The sequence below is a fragment of the Marmota marmota genome, unplaced genomic scaffold, assembly GCF_001458135.2.
Source record: "Marmota marmota marmota unplaced genomic scaffold, marMar, whole genome shotgun sequence".
In the NCBI taxonomy this organism is placed as follows: domain Eukaryota; kingdom Metazoa; phylum Chordata; class Mammalia; order Rodentia; family Sciuridae; genus Marmota; species Marmota marmota.
Window position 1 is genome coordinate 15171024 of NW_026000026.1, and position 16503 is coordinate 15187526.

At 49.8% G+C, this 16503-nt stretch overlaps 1 protein-coding gene across 1 annotated transcript in view; it reads left to right on the plus strand.

The window, feature by feature from the left end:
- The first annotated feature begins 3892 nt into the window (after positions 1–3892).
- Jph2 (junctophilin 2) overlaps positions 3893–16503 on the plus strand; it is a 60811-nt gene continuing 48200 nt past the window's right edge. The window contains 1 exon segment of the mRNA XM_015480436.2: positions 3893–5088. Coding sequence (XP_015335922.1) covers positions 4710–5088 — 379 coding nt within the window. The 5' untranslated portion in view covers positions 3893–4709.

Below are 16503 nucleotides of genomic sequence, written 5' to 3' on the forward strand. Positions count from 1 at the left end.
ATGTATGATTATGTCAGAACAAACCTAACTATTACAAACAATTACAACGCACCAATAAAACAAACAGAAAACAGCTGAGCTCCAGAACATTCCCAAGGTACAGAGATAAGGGAAAGGGGAGGACAGAGCAAACCAAGTGGAAAGACCCTAAAAATCAACTGAAAAAGCTTTTTGAGAAGAGAGTCCTCAGCCATTGGGGATTACCTACTGTGTGCAGGCGTAGGTGGGCCAACTCCACCCCACAGGAGGTGTTCTTGTATGTTTTTGGAAAGAGAATCCTTAATTGAAGGCTCTCTTGATTGGGGAGAGGAGGCAGCTTGTGATACCGCCAGTTATCGGTGAGTCCTGCTTTCCCGCATGTTGAAGTTTGAACATTAGAGAAGCACGCGGAGGCAAGCATATGAGGCAGGTTTATTTAAAAAGGGGTAACATAGACTTCTCCTGCGAGGGAGAAGGGGGCCATAGCTGGTATCATGGTATCCCAAAAGGCAAGATGTTCTGCCCTTTTTATGTGTTCTAGTCTTCCTTTGTTCTCCTGCCTTTCCCCCCTTATCTTTCTCCTTCCTGTGTACATGACTAGGCCCAGGAATGCTCAGTGGTGTGGCCAAAAGGTGGGAAATAGGTGGGCTGAAGGGGGAAGGGCAGGGTGGAGTAGACCGGGACACTGTAACAACCATACAGCTCCCGGTTGGGAGGGGAAATTCCTGGGACTGGTTACCTTGGCAACAGGGTGGTGCAGGGGCAGGTTCTTGATAAGATCCCTCAGGGGACAGTCTCCAACTTCCCAGACTCACTCAAAATTGGCCTCCTTGACCCGACCTGACTCGATTTACCTATCTACACTGACTGCCTGTCTAATTCTGGCTTCACTTGTGGGAAGCGCTGCTGACCCATCCAGGAAAGGTTCATGGGAAGGGAGGCTCCCTTGGCTGGGCCCTCAGTGTCTCCAAACTCAATCCCCCTTCCTGCTCTGGAATTGCCCTCCCCTCCTCACAGGCCCCTTGGGAAACAGCCCAGCTTGAGAAGTAGAGGAGGAAACCGGAAGGAGATGACTGCCTCTGAGCAAACCAGAGCTAGGGAAAGAACAAAGGATGGGGAGGAAGAAAGAGTGTGAAAGCTGCCTTTAAAAACAGTTGACAATTTATTTAAGTTTAGTAAATTCCGTTTAGTGTGAAGTGCTTTCCTAAGGAAAATCTGTGTAACACACGTATGGCCACAAGGGGTCCCTCTTCCCTGAAATGCACAGGATTGAAGGGAAGGACCAAAACTTGATGACCTGGCTGGAAACCTCTGTCAGGTAACAGCCAGTCCCAAATTTGGCGATCTGAATTTTACCTACAGTTTTGCAAAGTCAAAGTGTCCCTTTACTAGTGACTAGCAGTTTAAAAAAACAAGAAACCACAGGGTAATGTGGAGTGAACATGTAGTGGGAGGAGAATGCTTTAAAATCTAGGTGTTTAATGTTTAGTTCCTCTTTGATCAGCACCTTAGTGAGACCCTGTCTTAAAATAAAAGATAAAAAGGGCTGAGGATGTAGCTCAGCAGCAAAGCACGCTGGGGTTCCATCCCCAGTACAAAAAAAAAAAAAAAATTAAATCGTCCCTCTTTGGCAACTATTTTATTAAACATGATGGTCTGAAAAGGAATTTGTTATGAGAATAACAGAGTAATGGCTATTGTTTGCTAGGTATTTTTATTAGGTGCACATTTCTTAGGTATCTAGTGCATCCTAAGACTTTTTTTTTTTTTTGACACCAGGAATTGAACTTTCTGTTGCTTAACCACTGAGTCACATCCCCAACCCTTTTTAAAAATATATTTTTTAATTGTAGATGGACACAATATCTTTATTTATTTTTATGTGGTGCTGAGGATCCAACCCAGTGCCTACATGTGCAAGGCAGGTGCTCTACCACTGAGTTACAGCCCCAGCCCCCTAGCCCTTTTTGTATTTTATTTAGAGACATGGTCTCACTGAGTTACTTAGTGCCTCGCCTTTGCTGAGGCTGGCTTTGAATTCGCCATCCTCCTGTCTCAGCATCCCGAGCTTCTGGGATTACAGGCGTGTGCCACTGTGCATGGCCCCCTAGCCCTTTTTAGTTTGTATTTTGAGTCAGGGTCTTGCTAAGTTGCTTAGGATCTCGCTAACTCAGGGTCTCACTGAATTACTTAGCACCTCGCCATTGATGAGGTTGGCTTTGAATTTGTGGTCCTCCTGCTTCAGCCTCCAGAGCCGCTGGGATTGTAGGTGTGTGCACCACACCGGGCTATCCTGTCTTTTTATAATGACAACTCATGTGATCTTCACTTAGCCACATAAGATAGATACAATTAACCTTGTTACCAATGATCTTTTGAGGTAGGTGCTTCTACACATGAAGGAATTATGGCTTACAGAAAGTGAGCAATTGTTTCAGCCATACAGCTCAGGAGTATGGATTGGAATATATATCTAACTCCAAAACTACCTACCCTCTGCAGCCTGTAGGAGTCATGAATGTATCGTTTTGCCATTTGTTTTTAACCACAGATGAGGGTCAGATTTATCTAGGGAGCTTTAAAAAGAATACAATTACCCAAGTCCTCTCCTAGGAGCGACTAATTCCTTAGGTCTAGGGTGAACTCTGGAATCTGGTTTGAAGTTCTTCAGGTGATTCTTTTATGTGCTCCCCCTGGGGAGATCCATCACAGGGGGCTACTGGGCATGAAAAGTGGCTTCGTGTGTGTGATGGAACACCTTGCCAGGCGCACATCACCTTACAACAGCATCACAGTGTGTTGTTGCCCTGCACTTAATGACAGGGGGCGTGGAACTTGCAACACATCCTTTCAATTTGACACGCCCATTCATTCATCTTCCCTTGATAGCAGAGCTGAAAAGAAACCTGTGGTTCTCAAACCCTCGAAGAGAAGTGGAGAAAGCAGAGCTACTAGGAGGCAGCATGTGTCCTAGGAGCAGGCTGTCTGTCCACCTGCCCAGGTGACAGTTTTTATCCACTGCCATTTGCTATGAGGGAAGCTGGTGTCTCTACCTGGTGATGAAATGTGAACACCAAAGGGACTTTTTAAGGTCTGCACTGGTACATGGAGGAGCCCAGTCATGAGGGTGGCCCATCAGCTGGGTGGGAAGGAGAGAACATTTCCTACCCATTTCTGAAACAGGACGACTCTGCAGTGACTTTATGTGGCGTGAGTCATCATGGGATTTGGAAATCTGTCAGATATGTTTGAAGTCAGATAATAATTTAATGCTTTCCAGTCCCTTCGCTGTTTTGGGTGATTTCTCCCCCCCCCCCTCCAGCTCTTATCCTTCCCAGGACGACTGTCCCCTCCCGTTAACCCTGGACTCCAGTGGAGTTCACCACCACTAACCCCAGCCTTAGCTTCTAGACACGGAAATGCATTCGTTCTTTTTTCTGGAGTTTGGTGGGAGCCTGAGAGCTGGGAAGCCACCCAGGCCCTGGGCTCTTGACCCTGCCCCAAGAGCTTTCCGAAGTGTGGCCCCACAGGCTCCGAGGACACTAGAGCAAAAGAGAGCTTGGAAAGGGAAACTTTGTAAAAGTCACCATCCTTTGGTTTCGGAGGGGACTTCGTCCCAACACAAACCCCACCCCAGCGACTGAGCGGAGAGGGGCGGGGCTTCCCGCAGGGCGGGGCTTGCCCTTCTAGCTAGAGACCGCTGGGCTGGGGGTTGCCCCCGGCTCTCCCCGCTCCCAAGCGGCAGGGGGTTGGGTGTGGGCTGCAGCCCTGGACTCAGAGTTGCTGAATCCGCCGTCTGTCACCAGAACCCCACCTCTCCTTCTGAGCTCCTCTTTGCTGTCAAAAGCATAAGTGATCCCGTCCCCGTTCCTTTGGCTTTAGGTCACCGGATTCCTGGATGGGGTTGGCAGTGGCGCTGCAGCCCCAGGTCCTGTTAGGGCAAACGAGTTGGGTGGTGGCGAGGCTGGCGAACCTCTGAGCTCTGGAGAAGTTGAAGTGTCCCAGGGCCCGGCATTGGCAGGTCCTCGTCTCCGCTCCCTGCTGGGACAGGGTGGAGGGAGCTCTTACCCCTGGGGACACAGGACACCAAGGGGCCTGGCTTCTACTCTTAGTTCTCAGCTGCCTTCCTCAGCCCTCCGGCCACCACCTGGGTCTGCAGGCACCAGCTCGGTTTGAAACACCCCTCCCTCCAGCTTAGAAGGAGGCCGGGCTGGCCAGGGGGTTATTTTGGGAGCAGCTTCTGAGATCCAATGGCCTTGTTAGGGCAACACTGACCTTTCTGTCCCGGGGGAGGGCAGGGCTGGAGAAGGGGGCCAGCGGCCTCGGCTGGGGCTGCCACCCAGGGGATTGCCCCTCTTTGAATCAGTGGGTCCCCTCTACCCCCACCCCTTTCCCTGTGCTTCTTAAAGGGATCTCACCGTTTTTCCTTGGATTTCATGGAAGCCAGACTTGGGACGTTTTGTGGGGACTTGGAGTCTTTCCTTCCTGTTTCCTCTGCAAGAGGCAGCCTTCCTTCCTGGGGCTGACTGAGGAGGCTCCCAGGCATGGCACTGCCCAGTGTCCCCAGTGCTGACCTGGCTCTTGGGCTCTTTCAGCCTCTGCTGGCGTCTTGCTTCCCCCCTCCTGGGGCATGGTGGTGAGTCTGGGGGCCCAGCCCTGAGGGTGCCTGGAGAGTGTCACCCCCTGCACCCAAGCTGGAGGACGGGGAGGGTGCTGGGGACGAGGATGAGATGAGCGGGGGCCGCTTCGACTTTGATGATGGCGGGGCGTACTGTGGGGGCTGGGAGGGGGGGAAGGCCCACGGGCACGGACTGTGCACTGGCCCCAAGGGCCAGGGCGAATACTCAGGCTCCTGGAACTTTGGCTTTGAAGTGGCGGGCGTCTACACCTGGCCCAGTGGAAATACCTTCGAGGGATACTGGAGCCAGGGCAAGCGGCATGGGCTGGGCATAGAGACCAAGGGGCGCTGGCTCTACAAGGGTGAGTGGACACATGGCTTCAAGGGGCGCTACGGAACCCGGCAGAGCACCAGCAGCGGTGCCAAGTACGAGGGCACTTGGAACAATGGCCTGCAGGATGGCTACGGCACTGAGACCTATGCAGATGGAGGTGAGCCCACCCTGGGGCCTGCAGAGCTGGGGTTGGGACAGAGGGTAAGGAACACTGGAGGAGGGTGAGAAGGGTGAGGGCAGTTGGCACTGAATCAGGTCGGTAGGATGGGATTTGCTGTGTGGCCTTGGGCAAGCTGCTGTACCTCTCTGAGCATCCATTTCCTTATTAGTAAAGGTGGGGACAATAAAGAATTATTGTGAAGATTGGCAGATACAAGGCCTATCATATAAATATACACTTAACACACAATCACTAAAATGCAAGTACTGCTCTTGGCATGCTAGGTCTATAAGCAATTATGGAATAGACTGTAGCTTAGGTTCTAGCAGAATTGGGGTCTGGTCTCAACTTTGCCATGAAAATTATTTTCAAGTAATAGATTATGAGATGTGTGTCTTTATTCATTCACTCACCCAGCCCCCTGCACATCCACTCAGCCACCCAGCCACCCACCCATCTATCTATCATCCACCCACACACTCACCCATTCTTTCTTTCTTCCTTCCTTCCTTCCTTCCTTCCTTCCTTCCTTCCTTCCTTCCTTCCTTCCTTCCTTCCTTCCTTCCTTCCTTCCTTCCTTCCTTCCTTCCTTCCTTCCTTCCTTCCTTTTTAGTGCTGGGAATTGAACCCAGGAGTGCTATACCAATGAACTACATCCCTAGTCCTTTTTATTTTGAGACAGGGTCTTGCTAAGTTGCTAAAGGTCTCTCTCAGTTGCTGAGGCTGGTTTTAAATGTGCAATCCTCCTGCCTCAGCCTCCATGTGTTTTTCTTTTTTTTTTTATTCAATGTATGTTCCTGGCGTACTTCCTATTTGCCAGGTATTAGTGCAAAGGATTGGATATGAGAACAAGATACAGTGTCTGGCTTCAAAAACAATCATACAGCAACACCACAGAGAGCTGTGGCAGAACAGAACAGTTAGGTTTGAGGAGGGCAGGGGACACTTTAGAGTATGTGACTCCCTGACTGCAGCGTGATGGGAAAGGAGTGACTGTGGAGTGGCAGTTGGGGACCATCCCAGCGGAGAGAGGAGTTTGTATCAAGGCTCAGGAGCATGAGAGGAATAGTGGGTTCAGAAAATAGAGTCCTCTGTGGCAAAACAGCCCCCGGAAGTGGCAGGGCAGATATCATTACCTCATCTGCTGGATGTGACCTGAAACCTATCACTTATCTGAGCCTCAGTTTCCTCATTCATAACAAGGGGTTCTTTAGAACATCAGTACTGCTAAAACTGTGGTCAGTGGACAGGCAGCATCGGTATCACCTGTCCCCCAGGTGCAGATGCCCGTTCAGGGCTCCTTTCAGATCTTCTGAACCAGAATCTCTGAGCAAGGGTGGAGAAAGCTGGTTTAACAAGCTCACCAGGCAAATTTTAAACACGTTAAGGTGTTTAAAGTATTGCTTTATGGGTGCAAAGGCACCTGCCTATGTCCCAGCTCCTGGAGAGACTGAGGCAGGCAGAGTGCTTGAGTCAAAGAGTTTGAGTCCATTCCTGGCAACATAGTAAGACCACGTCTCAAAAAAAAAAAAAAAAAAAAAAAAGGAAAAGAAAAAGTATTGGTTTAAACCAGGGGCTCACAGACTATAGATCCCATGCCAAGCTGGCCCACTGCCTATTTGGTGTAGCGTGTGGGCTGAGAGCAGTTTTACATATTAGTTATTTGGGGAAAAAAATCAAAGAACAATATTTTGGGACATATTAAAGTTACATGGAAGTGCTGCACAGCGTCCTCGGTTTTGCCTATTGTTATGACTTCTAATAGCACAAGTTCCTTGGTGCCTGCTGGTGATGGTCCTTCTGGTCCCGTACCTACGACCTGTGTCCTCTGTGTGGTCTTCCCAGCTGCTGCGCAGCTCAAAACTGCGGCTAATTAGAAAACAATCACATCGGCACAAGAAGGCATTTGCAGGAAATTATATTTGTCACCAGTGCACCCGCTTGATGACAGAAGACAGGAAGTGGGCATTCTGGGAGCGAGGGGGGTGCTGGAGGGGTGGCTGCAAGGCTCAAGCCGAGGCCAGTGGGCACTCTGAGCGCAGCCTAGGCTGAGGGTGGGTTTGTCTGAGCGAGGACCCATGAGGAACACCCCGGGAACGATTCTGCATGCTAATGGGAGACGACATTGGGGGTCTTTGTGGGTGTGCACATCTGGCAGCTTTAAAACCCTGGCTGGAAATGGACACGGCTAAGGACAGATTCTGGCTCCACCACTTGCTAGTGGGTGACCTTGAACCATTTGCTGACTCTCTCCAACTAAGGGCAACTCAGCTCACCTGATGTGTCCGCCAGGAGCTGTGCTTGGCTTTGAGGACACAGCAGAAGGCCCGCCTCAGTGTCTCTAGCTGCAAAATGGAGAAAATTCTTGAGCGCTCGCTAGGTGTCTGTCACTTATGTAAAGGTGCATTGTAGGCATGCGCCCAGTGTCCCCTCCCGTCCCTCTTTGCTCTCTCCAAACCAAGGAGAGAGTAAGAGTATGGATCTGGGTGTGAGTCCCAGGGACACGCGTTGCTGGGTCGAGATGAGCGTGAGAAACAATAGGCTGATCGTCCAAAATGTTTAAATGGCAGAAAGAAACCCCTCCATTCGTTCCCTTGTGCTCTCTGTGTCGCTGGGCTCTGCTCTGTGCCAGGCTGTGCCCCACAGCAAGTTCTAGGGTCCTCCAGGAGCCCAGTCTAGTGGAGCAGACGGAAATAAGCCAGAAAACAACCACCTGTGTGATTTCCAGAAGTTACTAGGGGCACACACACACACAAAAAAAAAAATGTAGCAGAGGGAAGAGAGTGAGTGTTTTGGGACAAGGTGGCCTCAGAAGCAGAATGGGGAGGCTAGAGAGGAGGCAGCCTCCATCAGAGGCTACTGCCACGCAAAGGTCACCTGGGGCAAGTCTGGGCATGGCATGTTTGAGGCACAGCAAGAACTCTGGGGTGGTGGGGAAGGAGCCCTGAGCGTGGGGGTCCAGGGAGGAGTGCTAGTTGGGGCTGTGGGCGTGGGCCAGCTCTCCCAGGCTTTGCAGACCTGGTATTGTCCCAGGTGTGCCCAGGAGCTCTGGAGGCTACAACTGGAGACCTGCCACTCTGGTTTGTCAGGGGCCCAGGCTTCTCTGGAATGACATGGCTGCACAGGCAGGGTCCCTGGAAACCTCACAAATTCTGTCTCCCAAGCCGCACACGAGGTGTAACTGCCCAAAATTAGACGTGGCCACTGCTTCGGAAAATCTCTTTAATCAACCTGTCATCGGTCCCCTGAGGGTTTGTGAAGGACCTGCCCTCTGCCCTATCCTGGGGAGCGCTGAGGGGAATGTGGACAAATGAGATCCCGTGGTCAGGATCAGTTGGGAGTCGGGCAGCCCGGGGTCATTGGCTGCCTCTGGGTTTCTCCGTCTCTTTCAGCCCTAATTTCCTCAGGCGTAAGGTGGACCTGTCCTAACCGCTCATGAGATTTCTCAAGAGATGAAATGATGGAGAACACTCAGTAAATGCTAGTTATGCTTATTACTACTAGTTGTTCATTTATTCAATTAATATATACTGCATAATTACTAGGAAGCCAGCTCTAGTCTACACTGGGAGGTGTACAAGTGACCTACGTAGACAGGCTCTGCCTTCACCCAGGACCTAATGAGACATGGTGCTGAAGTGCAGTGCTGGGCACGAGACGCAGGGGCAGACAGGGCACTAAGAGTCCCCGAGTGGGGAACTGCCCGACTTAGCCATCCAAGGAGGCTTCCTGGAGTAGGCGGCAAGCCGAGCCCTGAAGTATGTGTGGGAGCAAGTCTGACAACCCCAGGTGGAAGGAGGGGTCCATCAAAGCCAAGAGGCTGCTGCTCAGCCAGGAGATAAAGCCAAATGACCTTATTTATTTATTATTTATTTTTGGTACCGGGTATTGACCAGAGGGACTTCACCACTGAGCCACATTCCAGCCCTTTTTATTTTTATTTTTTAAAATTTTGAGACAGGGTCTCACTAAGTTGCTTAGAGCCTCCCTAAGTTGCTGAGGCTGGCCTCCTGCCTTGGCCTCCCGAGTTGCTGGGATTGCAGGAATGCACCACAGTGCTGAGCTTTGACTGGGCATCTCATCCCCAGCACTGAGAAGGGTTCCCGGCACCCCACCTTCCCTTGCAGTCAGCACTACTACAGGTCAGTGCCTGCTCAAAACCCGGGGAAACAGCAGCTTGCCAGACTGAAGAGGCAGGAGGTGAAATTGATTTAGGGGTCAGGACCTAAGCTTTTCAAAATGAAAGAATAGAATAGAAATTATGAAATTTCTGTATGTCACAGAAAATAAGATAAAGTATTATTTCCTGAAATGTTTGGTGTGTGTGTGTGTGTGTGTGTGTGTGTGGTGTAAAATTCAGTTCTTTCTGTAGGTCATGGTCAAAAAGTTTGTCCCAAAGTCTTGATTGGCCTCTATGAAGCCCCTGCCATCCTACCTCTGTGGAGCCTCCCTCTCCTGCAGCCATTGCTTTGGTTGCAGGTTAAGCTCTTTAGCTCTGGCATGGGAAGCCGGAGGTGGGGAAGGAACATGGGCCCCAGCCTCCCAAACCCTGCTGCAGGCCACTTGGCACCCCTCCCCCTCCCATGGCCCTAATTCCTCCCCTGGCCATATAAAGCAAAGCTAAAAATAGCTGCTGACTTAAAGCGGCACACACATACCCCTGTCCTGGAGTCTCAGTGTGCAGTCGCTGCCTGACTGTCCCACCCCCACGGTCACACACTCCAGCCCTGAAGGCTGCTCCGATCCTTGCTTCCCAGTGGTCTTGACCTGGGGCCTCTGCCTTGGCCTCAGGATGTCCAGAGATGTCCCAAAGCTGCAGTCAAGATGTGTTCATATGTGCATCAACTATCTGTGTTATCTGTGTTTTTCTGGGAGATATCTTTGCAGATAGTTGTTGGTTTCTTAAAGTAACCCCATGCTCAGATAAATTCCACAACCACTGCTTAGTCCAATAACCAAAATGTGCTGTGGATGGGGCTGGGGCTGTAGTGGTAAAGTGCTTGCCTCGTATGTGTGAGGCACATAAATATAAATAAAGATACTGTGTGTTTATCTACAACTAAATAAACATTTAAAAAATGTGCTGTGGAAAAACCAAGCCCAAGACTGACTTTTTAAAATAAAGCTAATAATAATAATAATAATAATAATAATAATAAACTTTTTTTCTTTGGGTACCAGGGATTGAACCCAGGGGCACTTTACCACTGTGCCACATGCCCATCCTGTTTTTTCTTAATTTTCTTTTCAAGACAGGGTCTCACTAAGTTGCTTAGAGGTCACTATGTTGTTGAGGCTAGCTTTGAACTTGTGATCCTCCTGCCTCAACCCCCAGAGTCTCTGGGATTACAGGCGTAGCCATCACACCTGACAGTAGTTAATATTTTTGAAGTGCTTACTGTGCACTAGGTACTGTTCTTGGCACCTAACTGGTCATATTATTTAAATCTTCACAGTAATCTTATGGAGAAATATTGTTTCTACCCCTATTTTACATATGAGGAAACACAGACAGATCATGTATGTTATGCTCATTCAAGGTCTTCTGATTAATAAGAGGCAGAGAGGAACTTGATAATAACTAGTAATAATTAAATAATTCATCTTACAAATGTTTTAATAAATGATACACAATAATACAAAATAGTCAGGATAGGATACATAATGCGTGGGACCCAGCACAAGTGAAAATATGGACTCTTCTTCAAAATCATTGAAGAATTTCAAGAATTTCAGAGCATTAAACCAAGTGCCAGGTCCTAGGCACCCAAGCTCACCTTGACCTTAGTTAACAACTGAAACTACCATTTTTTTGAGTCTTTATTATGCACCAGACTCTGTGCTAAGACTCTTATAAGCTTTATATTATTTAGGCTTCTTAAAATCCTCTCATCTACTACTAATGGCTTTCAAACTTTTGTAGTTGCAATACTGCTGTAATGTATTGCACATTGTAATTCTGTGTCTGCACACATCAGCAACATCGGGAAACAGAATTAATAATAATAATAATAATAATAATAATAATAATAATAATAATAATGCTCTGATATACATAAAGCTCTTGGAACAGAGCGTGGCCTGTGTTAGAGCTTTGTTGTTATTATTATGCACAGAAAACATGAGATCTTTATGTTTATCTCTTACAACTGGGTCCAAAACCCAGTTTACTTTCTCTTGGCCAGAGTTAATGACTTAAGCTCATTTTAGCTCTGTGGACTCTGAACATAGGAACTTAGTGAACGTGCCAGGAGAGGGGACTGGGTAGTACCTGGTGTCACATTTTCTGAGCCTTTGAAAGGTGTTCCTTGCAGAGTTGAACTTGAACAAACTTAACTTCCACAGTTACTTATTTTCTCCCCACAGGAATGTCTTTTCTATTGATCTATTTGTCTACCTTTGTGCCCATTTCACTCTGCTCCCATTACCCTAGATTTATAGTGAGTCTTGAGGTCAAATAAATGAATCCTCTGACTCTGTTCTTCCTAATCAACATTCTCTTATCCTAGGTCACTTCCATCTCCATATACATTATAAAACCAGATTTGCCAGTTTCTTTTTTAAGAAAGAAAGCCAGCTGGGGTTTTGATTACAGTACCTTTGGATCTATAGGTCAGCTTGAGAGAATGGACATTTTAGAAGCAGTGAGTCTTCCAGTCCATGAACATGGTATGCATCATTATTTATTTAGATTTTCTTAAATTTCACTCAGCAATGCTTTGGAGTTTTCAATGACTTGCACATCGTTGCTAATTTTATGCCTAGGTATTTTATTTTTTATGATATTTTTTTCTTAAATTTGATTTTTTCCCAATCATTCTTTGCTAGAGTATAGAAATACAATTATTTTTGAATATTGACTTTGAAGCCTTTTATCTTGCCCAATTAATTACTTAGTTCTAATGTGTGTGGGGGATTGATTTTTGTTTTTTCAGATTTCTAAGGAGTATTTTTAAGTTAGAATTTCTTGATTATTATTAAAAATGAAGTATACAGGTCCTAAGAGAATCCATCGTTATTAAAGGGAGAAACATGGTACTTAAGCACTTGGGGCCTCGTCTCTGCACTTCCACATCCTTTTTCTCACAATAGTATTGAACTTTCCATCAGATATGATTGAGACATTGACTTGAGATAATACATGCAAAGCACTTAGCATAATGCTTGTTACAGAGAAAATGCCAAAACATATGTTTCCTTCCTCTATGTCCTTCAACATCCCTAAGGATGAATTAACTCAGAATGTCCTGAGCCACACCTTGTCTTTGTCTTTGGAACAAAATTTGAGCACAAAAACTAGCTTTGCCTTTGGAGCAGCTAACAGGCCAAGACAAGGTTCTGCATGGTTCTGCGCCGTGTCCAGCCAGTGCCCATGGAGCCCACGCCAGGCATGATTCCATTTCGAATGTAGAATCAGCATAATTTAACCTCATCTTGAAAATCTCATGTCCCAGCTCACAGCCAGGGATCAGGGTGACAGCCCGCTGAGTTGCTGTCTTGGTAGCTTCTTGGCTGTATCTACAGGCCCCAGGGGAGCAGAGGGGCCCCTCAGCAAGACAGGAGCGGACACAGCTCTTCCTCTCTGTGGCCTTGTTCCTGTGGCTCGTGTGTCCAGCTGACCACAGCTCTGCCGAGCGCCCTGTCCAAGGCAGGCCTTTGGGATTCACGCAGCCTGCTTGTTTCCAGGGCCCACTAATCCCATGCCTCCAGCAGCTGTTCCCAGGACTAGCCCTTGCCCGCCACACCCTTGGGAGGAATGTGGTCTCATTTTCTGGGGCCCTGGCTGAGAGTGAAGGGTGAGGGGGGCAGGTTTGCTTCTTGCCCTGGACCAGAGGGCTGTCCCTGTTCCCTCCTATCCCTCCCCAAGCCCAGCCACAGAGCAGGTGGGCAATGAGGTGTGGCCCTCCTGGCTCCTGTGCAACTTGTGCTCCCACTTCAGGGTGGCCTGGAGAGATGACCGGCCCAGAGGTGCGCCCTGCAGAGTCCACAGAGCAACCCAGGGCAGCAGGGCCTCCAGCACTTTCCCTGCTGGCTTGTCGGGAGCACCTTGTGCTGCAGGTGTTCAAGTCTTTAAGGGCCAACCTGGGCTGCAGGGCATGTGGAGGGCGCCACGCCCGGGCCAGGGGTGAGCTCGGCCTGCTGAAAACCCCATTTGGCCAGCGCCATGTTCTTCCTACTTTTATTTTTAATTAAGCTGGAATCCTGAGAGAATACCTTCTTAACCATGGGACCAAATGTGACATCTTAGTAACAGGACAAATGGGCAGTGTGTGCCCTGGATGGGATTCACAGGGGAAGCACCATTATCTAGATAATGCCCTGCCGGGAAGGGATGGGTGTTTGGCGCAAGGCTGTGTGGGCCATTGTAGGAATTTGGCTTTTACTCTGAGGAAGATGGGGACTGCACAGGTGACAGGGCCTGACTGGTCTCATGGGATTCCTTTAGCTCCGGGTGGAGAAGACACTGTCTGGGTCAGTGTTGAGACTCTACTGCACTAAATGCGAATAATCCAGACGAGAGACCATGGTGGTTGGGACCCCCACCTTGTGGCAGCCACCGTGGTGAGCAGTGGAGTTTTGAAGGAGGAGCTGATAGATTTTGCCGACTGGTTGGACAGGAGGAGAAGGGAAGGAGGAGTCAAGGATGGTTTCAGGTTTTTGCCTAAACACAGAAGAACGGCGATGCTCTGAGATGGGGGTGCGGGTTCGAGGAGGGAAGTCCTGGGGTTGGCATTGAACACCGTGGGTGCGGGGGGCCTGCGCGTGGGCCGGGGGCCTCCTTCTGAACCTCCACGCTCTCCCCTTGACCCCTTTGCCTCCCCCACACCCAGTCAGTTCTGGTTTCCAGGCCCTCAGGCTGGCCTCGCTGACCCAAGACCTGACAAAGAGGCTCCCACAGGCCTCGGCCCCCGGCTGTCAGCGAGGCCGCCTGGTTAATCCTCTGTTTCTTGTGTGAGCTGTGGGGTGTCATCGGGGCAGCAGCCTTATGGTGTGGGGGTGGCGGAGCCTGCAGGCTAAGGGGACTTGTCATCCACCCGCTGCAACCCAAGTCTGCTGTCACAAACGCTGCCAGCCCCTCTGCTTTGGGTTGTCAGTCAGTGATCCCAGGGAACCAGACACTGCGGAACTTTGATGGACAGCAGCATTTGGAAGCCATGGGAAGGGACTTGGTGCCAGCCTTGAAGGCGAGCCAGAGAGCGAGGGCTGGGATTGTTACCAGGAAACCGAATCAAACACTCACCGCAGGGCGCCTTAAATCAGCTCTGAGCACTGCGATGAGTAGGGCAGAGGCAGGAGGAATCCGAGGCACTTTAAGTGAACAGAAGCTGTTGGAGGACTGTTAATTGAGTACCTACTATGTGCTAGTTCTCAGGGACGGGGATGGTGAGTGGCAGAGCTATGGCTGGCTGTCCTTTCAGCTTCCTTGTTATATCTCTACCCTGATGAGTAGAAGGCCTGGAGGGACCCGAGTTCTGCAGTGGCTACCCCTGGGGAGATACCGTGGAGGTCTTTTGTTTTATATTCTCATCTGTTTGAAATTTTTTGCAATGAGCGTATGTGACTTTTGTGATTTTTAAAAAGTGCTCCCTCCCCAACACAGAAACAGTGCCTGTACACAGACATGATAAGAAGCCCTCAAAGCACAAAAAAAGAGTTTGGGGGAGTTTCCCAGAATCTAGGCCCAGAATCCCAAATAGTCCTCCCTCCTTGTTCCACTCTACTCCGGGACATTCAGTTTTTTAAGGTAGAGCTGGATGGAAAGAGGAAGTGAGGCAAGAAATCTGTTCCCTAGTCCCAGCTGAGCTACAGCCTTGCTGTGTGACCTTGGGCAAGTCCCTCTACCTCTCTGAGCTTAAAGTTCTCCTCTGCATTAGGAGGGGGCTGGACCATACTTACCCTTCAAGGAAAGTGAATTTTCTCTCATATGCAGCACTGACCTGTTGGCTGTGGCTACCTGGAGATGTGGTGAGGGGAGACTGCCAGGCCATGTTAGGATTCAACATCATGATTGATCAGCAATGTCTGTTGTAGACACAGGGTAGGGAAGAGGTGGCCCATGTGACCAATTACTTGTTACTATGGACTATTTGGTCTCCAAGCTCCACTCCAGCTGTGTGCTTGGGACTGAGAGAGTATCCCATCTCCCAGAGTCGGGGTGACATGACTGTGTAGCACATTCACAAATCAGGAACATAAGAGTCCAGACTAAAAACCGGGTACCGGGGCCATCTCCTGTTGGCTCATGAAAACCCACTGTTGAATTTTCATGAGTTTTTCATACTGGCCGTTCCACCCTCAGCATCTGGACCAGCCGGGGTGGAGCATTCTCTCGGTGGAAATTGGCTCACGCTACAAACCAAGGTTTGTTTGTTTTTCCTGAAGAGCTGGTTGCCAGCATGCACCGAAGAGCGTGCTAATATGAAATGCCCTTCTCACCCAAATTTAGGGTGAGCAACCTTCTCAGTTTGGCCCTGGTGTGCAGGAGCATGGATTCAAGCAGCGGGGCCGTGCAGCTAGGAGTGACTTCATCACAAATGTGACGTGTCATTGAAAGGGAAGGTAGAAGAGCCAGGAAGTGGCGCCATGTTTGAGCTGAGAGCTGCAGGATGAGCAGGGGTTAACGGGGTGCCAGGGACACCCTGCTGTGGCAGGCAGAGGACCAGCCAGTGCAAGGGCTTCGTGGTGGGATCAGAGCACATTGTGTTCCAGGAAAGATCAGCACAGAGACTGCTGGGGGGAGGGACGAGGAGGCTGGGAACGTGGGCAGAGCCCAGCTCCTGAGGCTGTGCAGGCCACACTGAGCCTTTTGGACTTCATCCTTATGATGCTGGGGACGCCCTTGAGCACCCCTCAGGAGGGGCCCTCATTCCCCCAACTGCCAGGAGCCTGTGGTGGCGCCCAGCTGGGCGGTGCTTACCGTCCAGGGCAGCTGCCTGGCCCCCTTGCTCTGATTGGATGATGCTGAGGGCCACACCAGCTCCCAAGACCCCACAGGATCAGTGGCGGCCTCTGTGGTCATGTCCACCACCTTCTGCTGCAGACCCGGGACCCCTGTTTCCTTCCTGATGAGTGTTCTTCCCAGGACATGCCCCCCCCGGCCCCCATGTGCCATCTCGGGCTCAGAATCTGAGGATTCTCTAGGGATCCTGGCCCAAGGCAGGGTGTGGGGAGGCCATCACAGGAGCTTAAGAGAAGGTACCTGTTGAGATCTGCATCTTAAAAAGACGACGCTGGCAGCCAAGAGCAGCAGTAGGTCATCTGAGGTGGGGACCAGGGGGGACTGCTATAGTCAACCAGAGGGACCGGATGTGGCTGGGACTAGAAGGGGTGGGGGTAGGGGGTGGGGGAAGAGATGCAAGGATCAGTGGGACCAAGTCAAGCAGGCTACTGAGCAGGTCTCGTCTGTTTCCA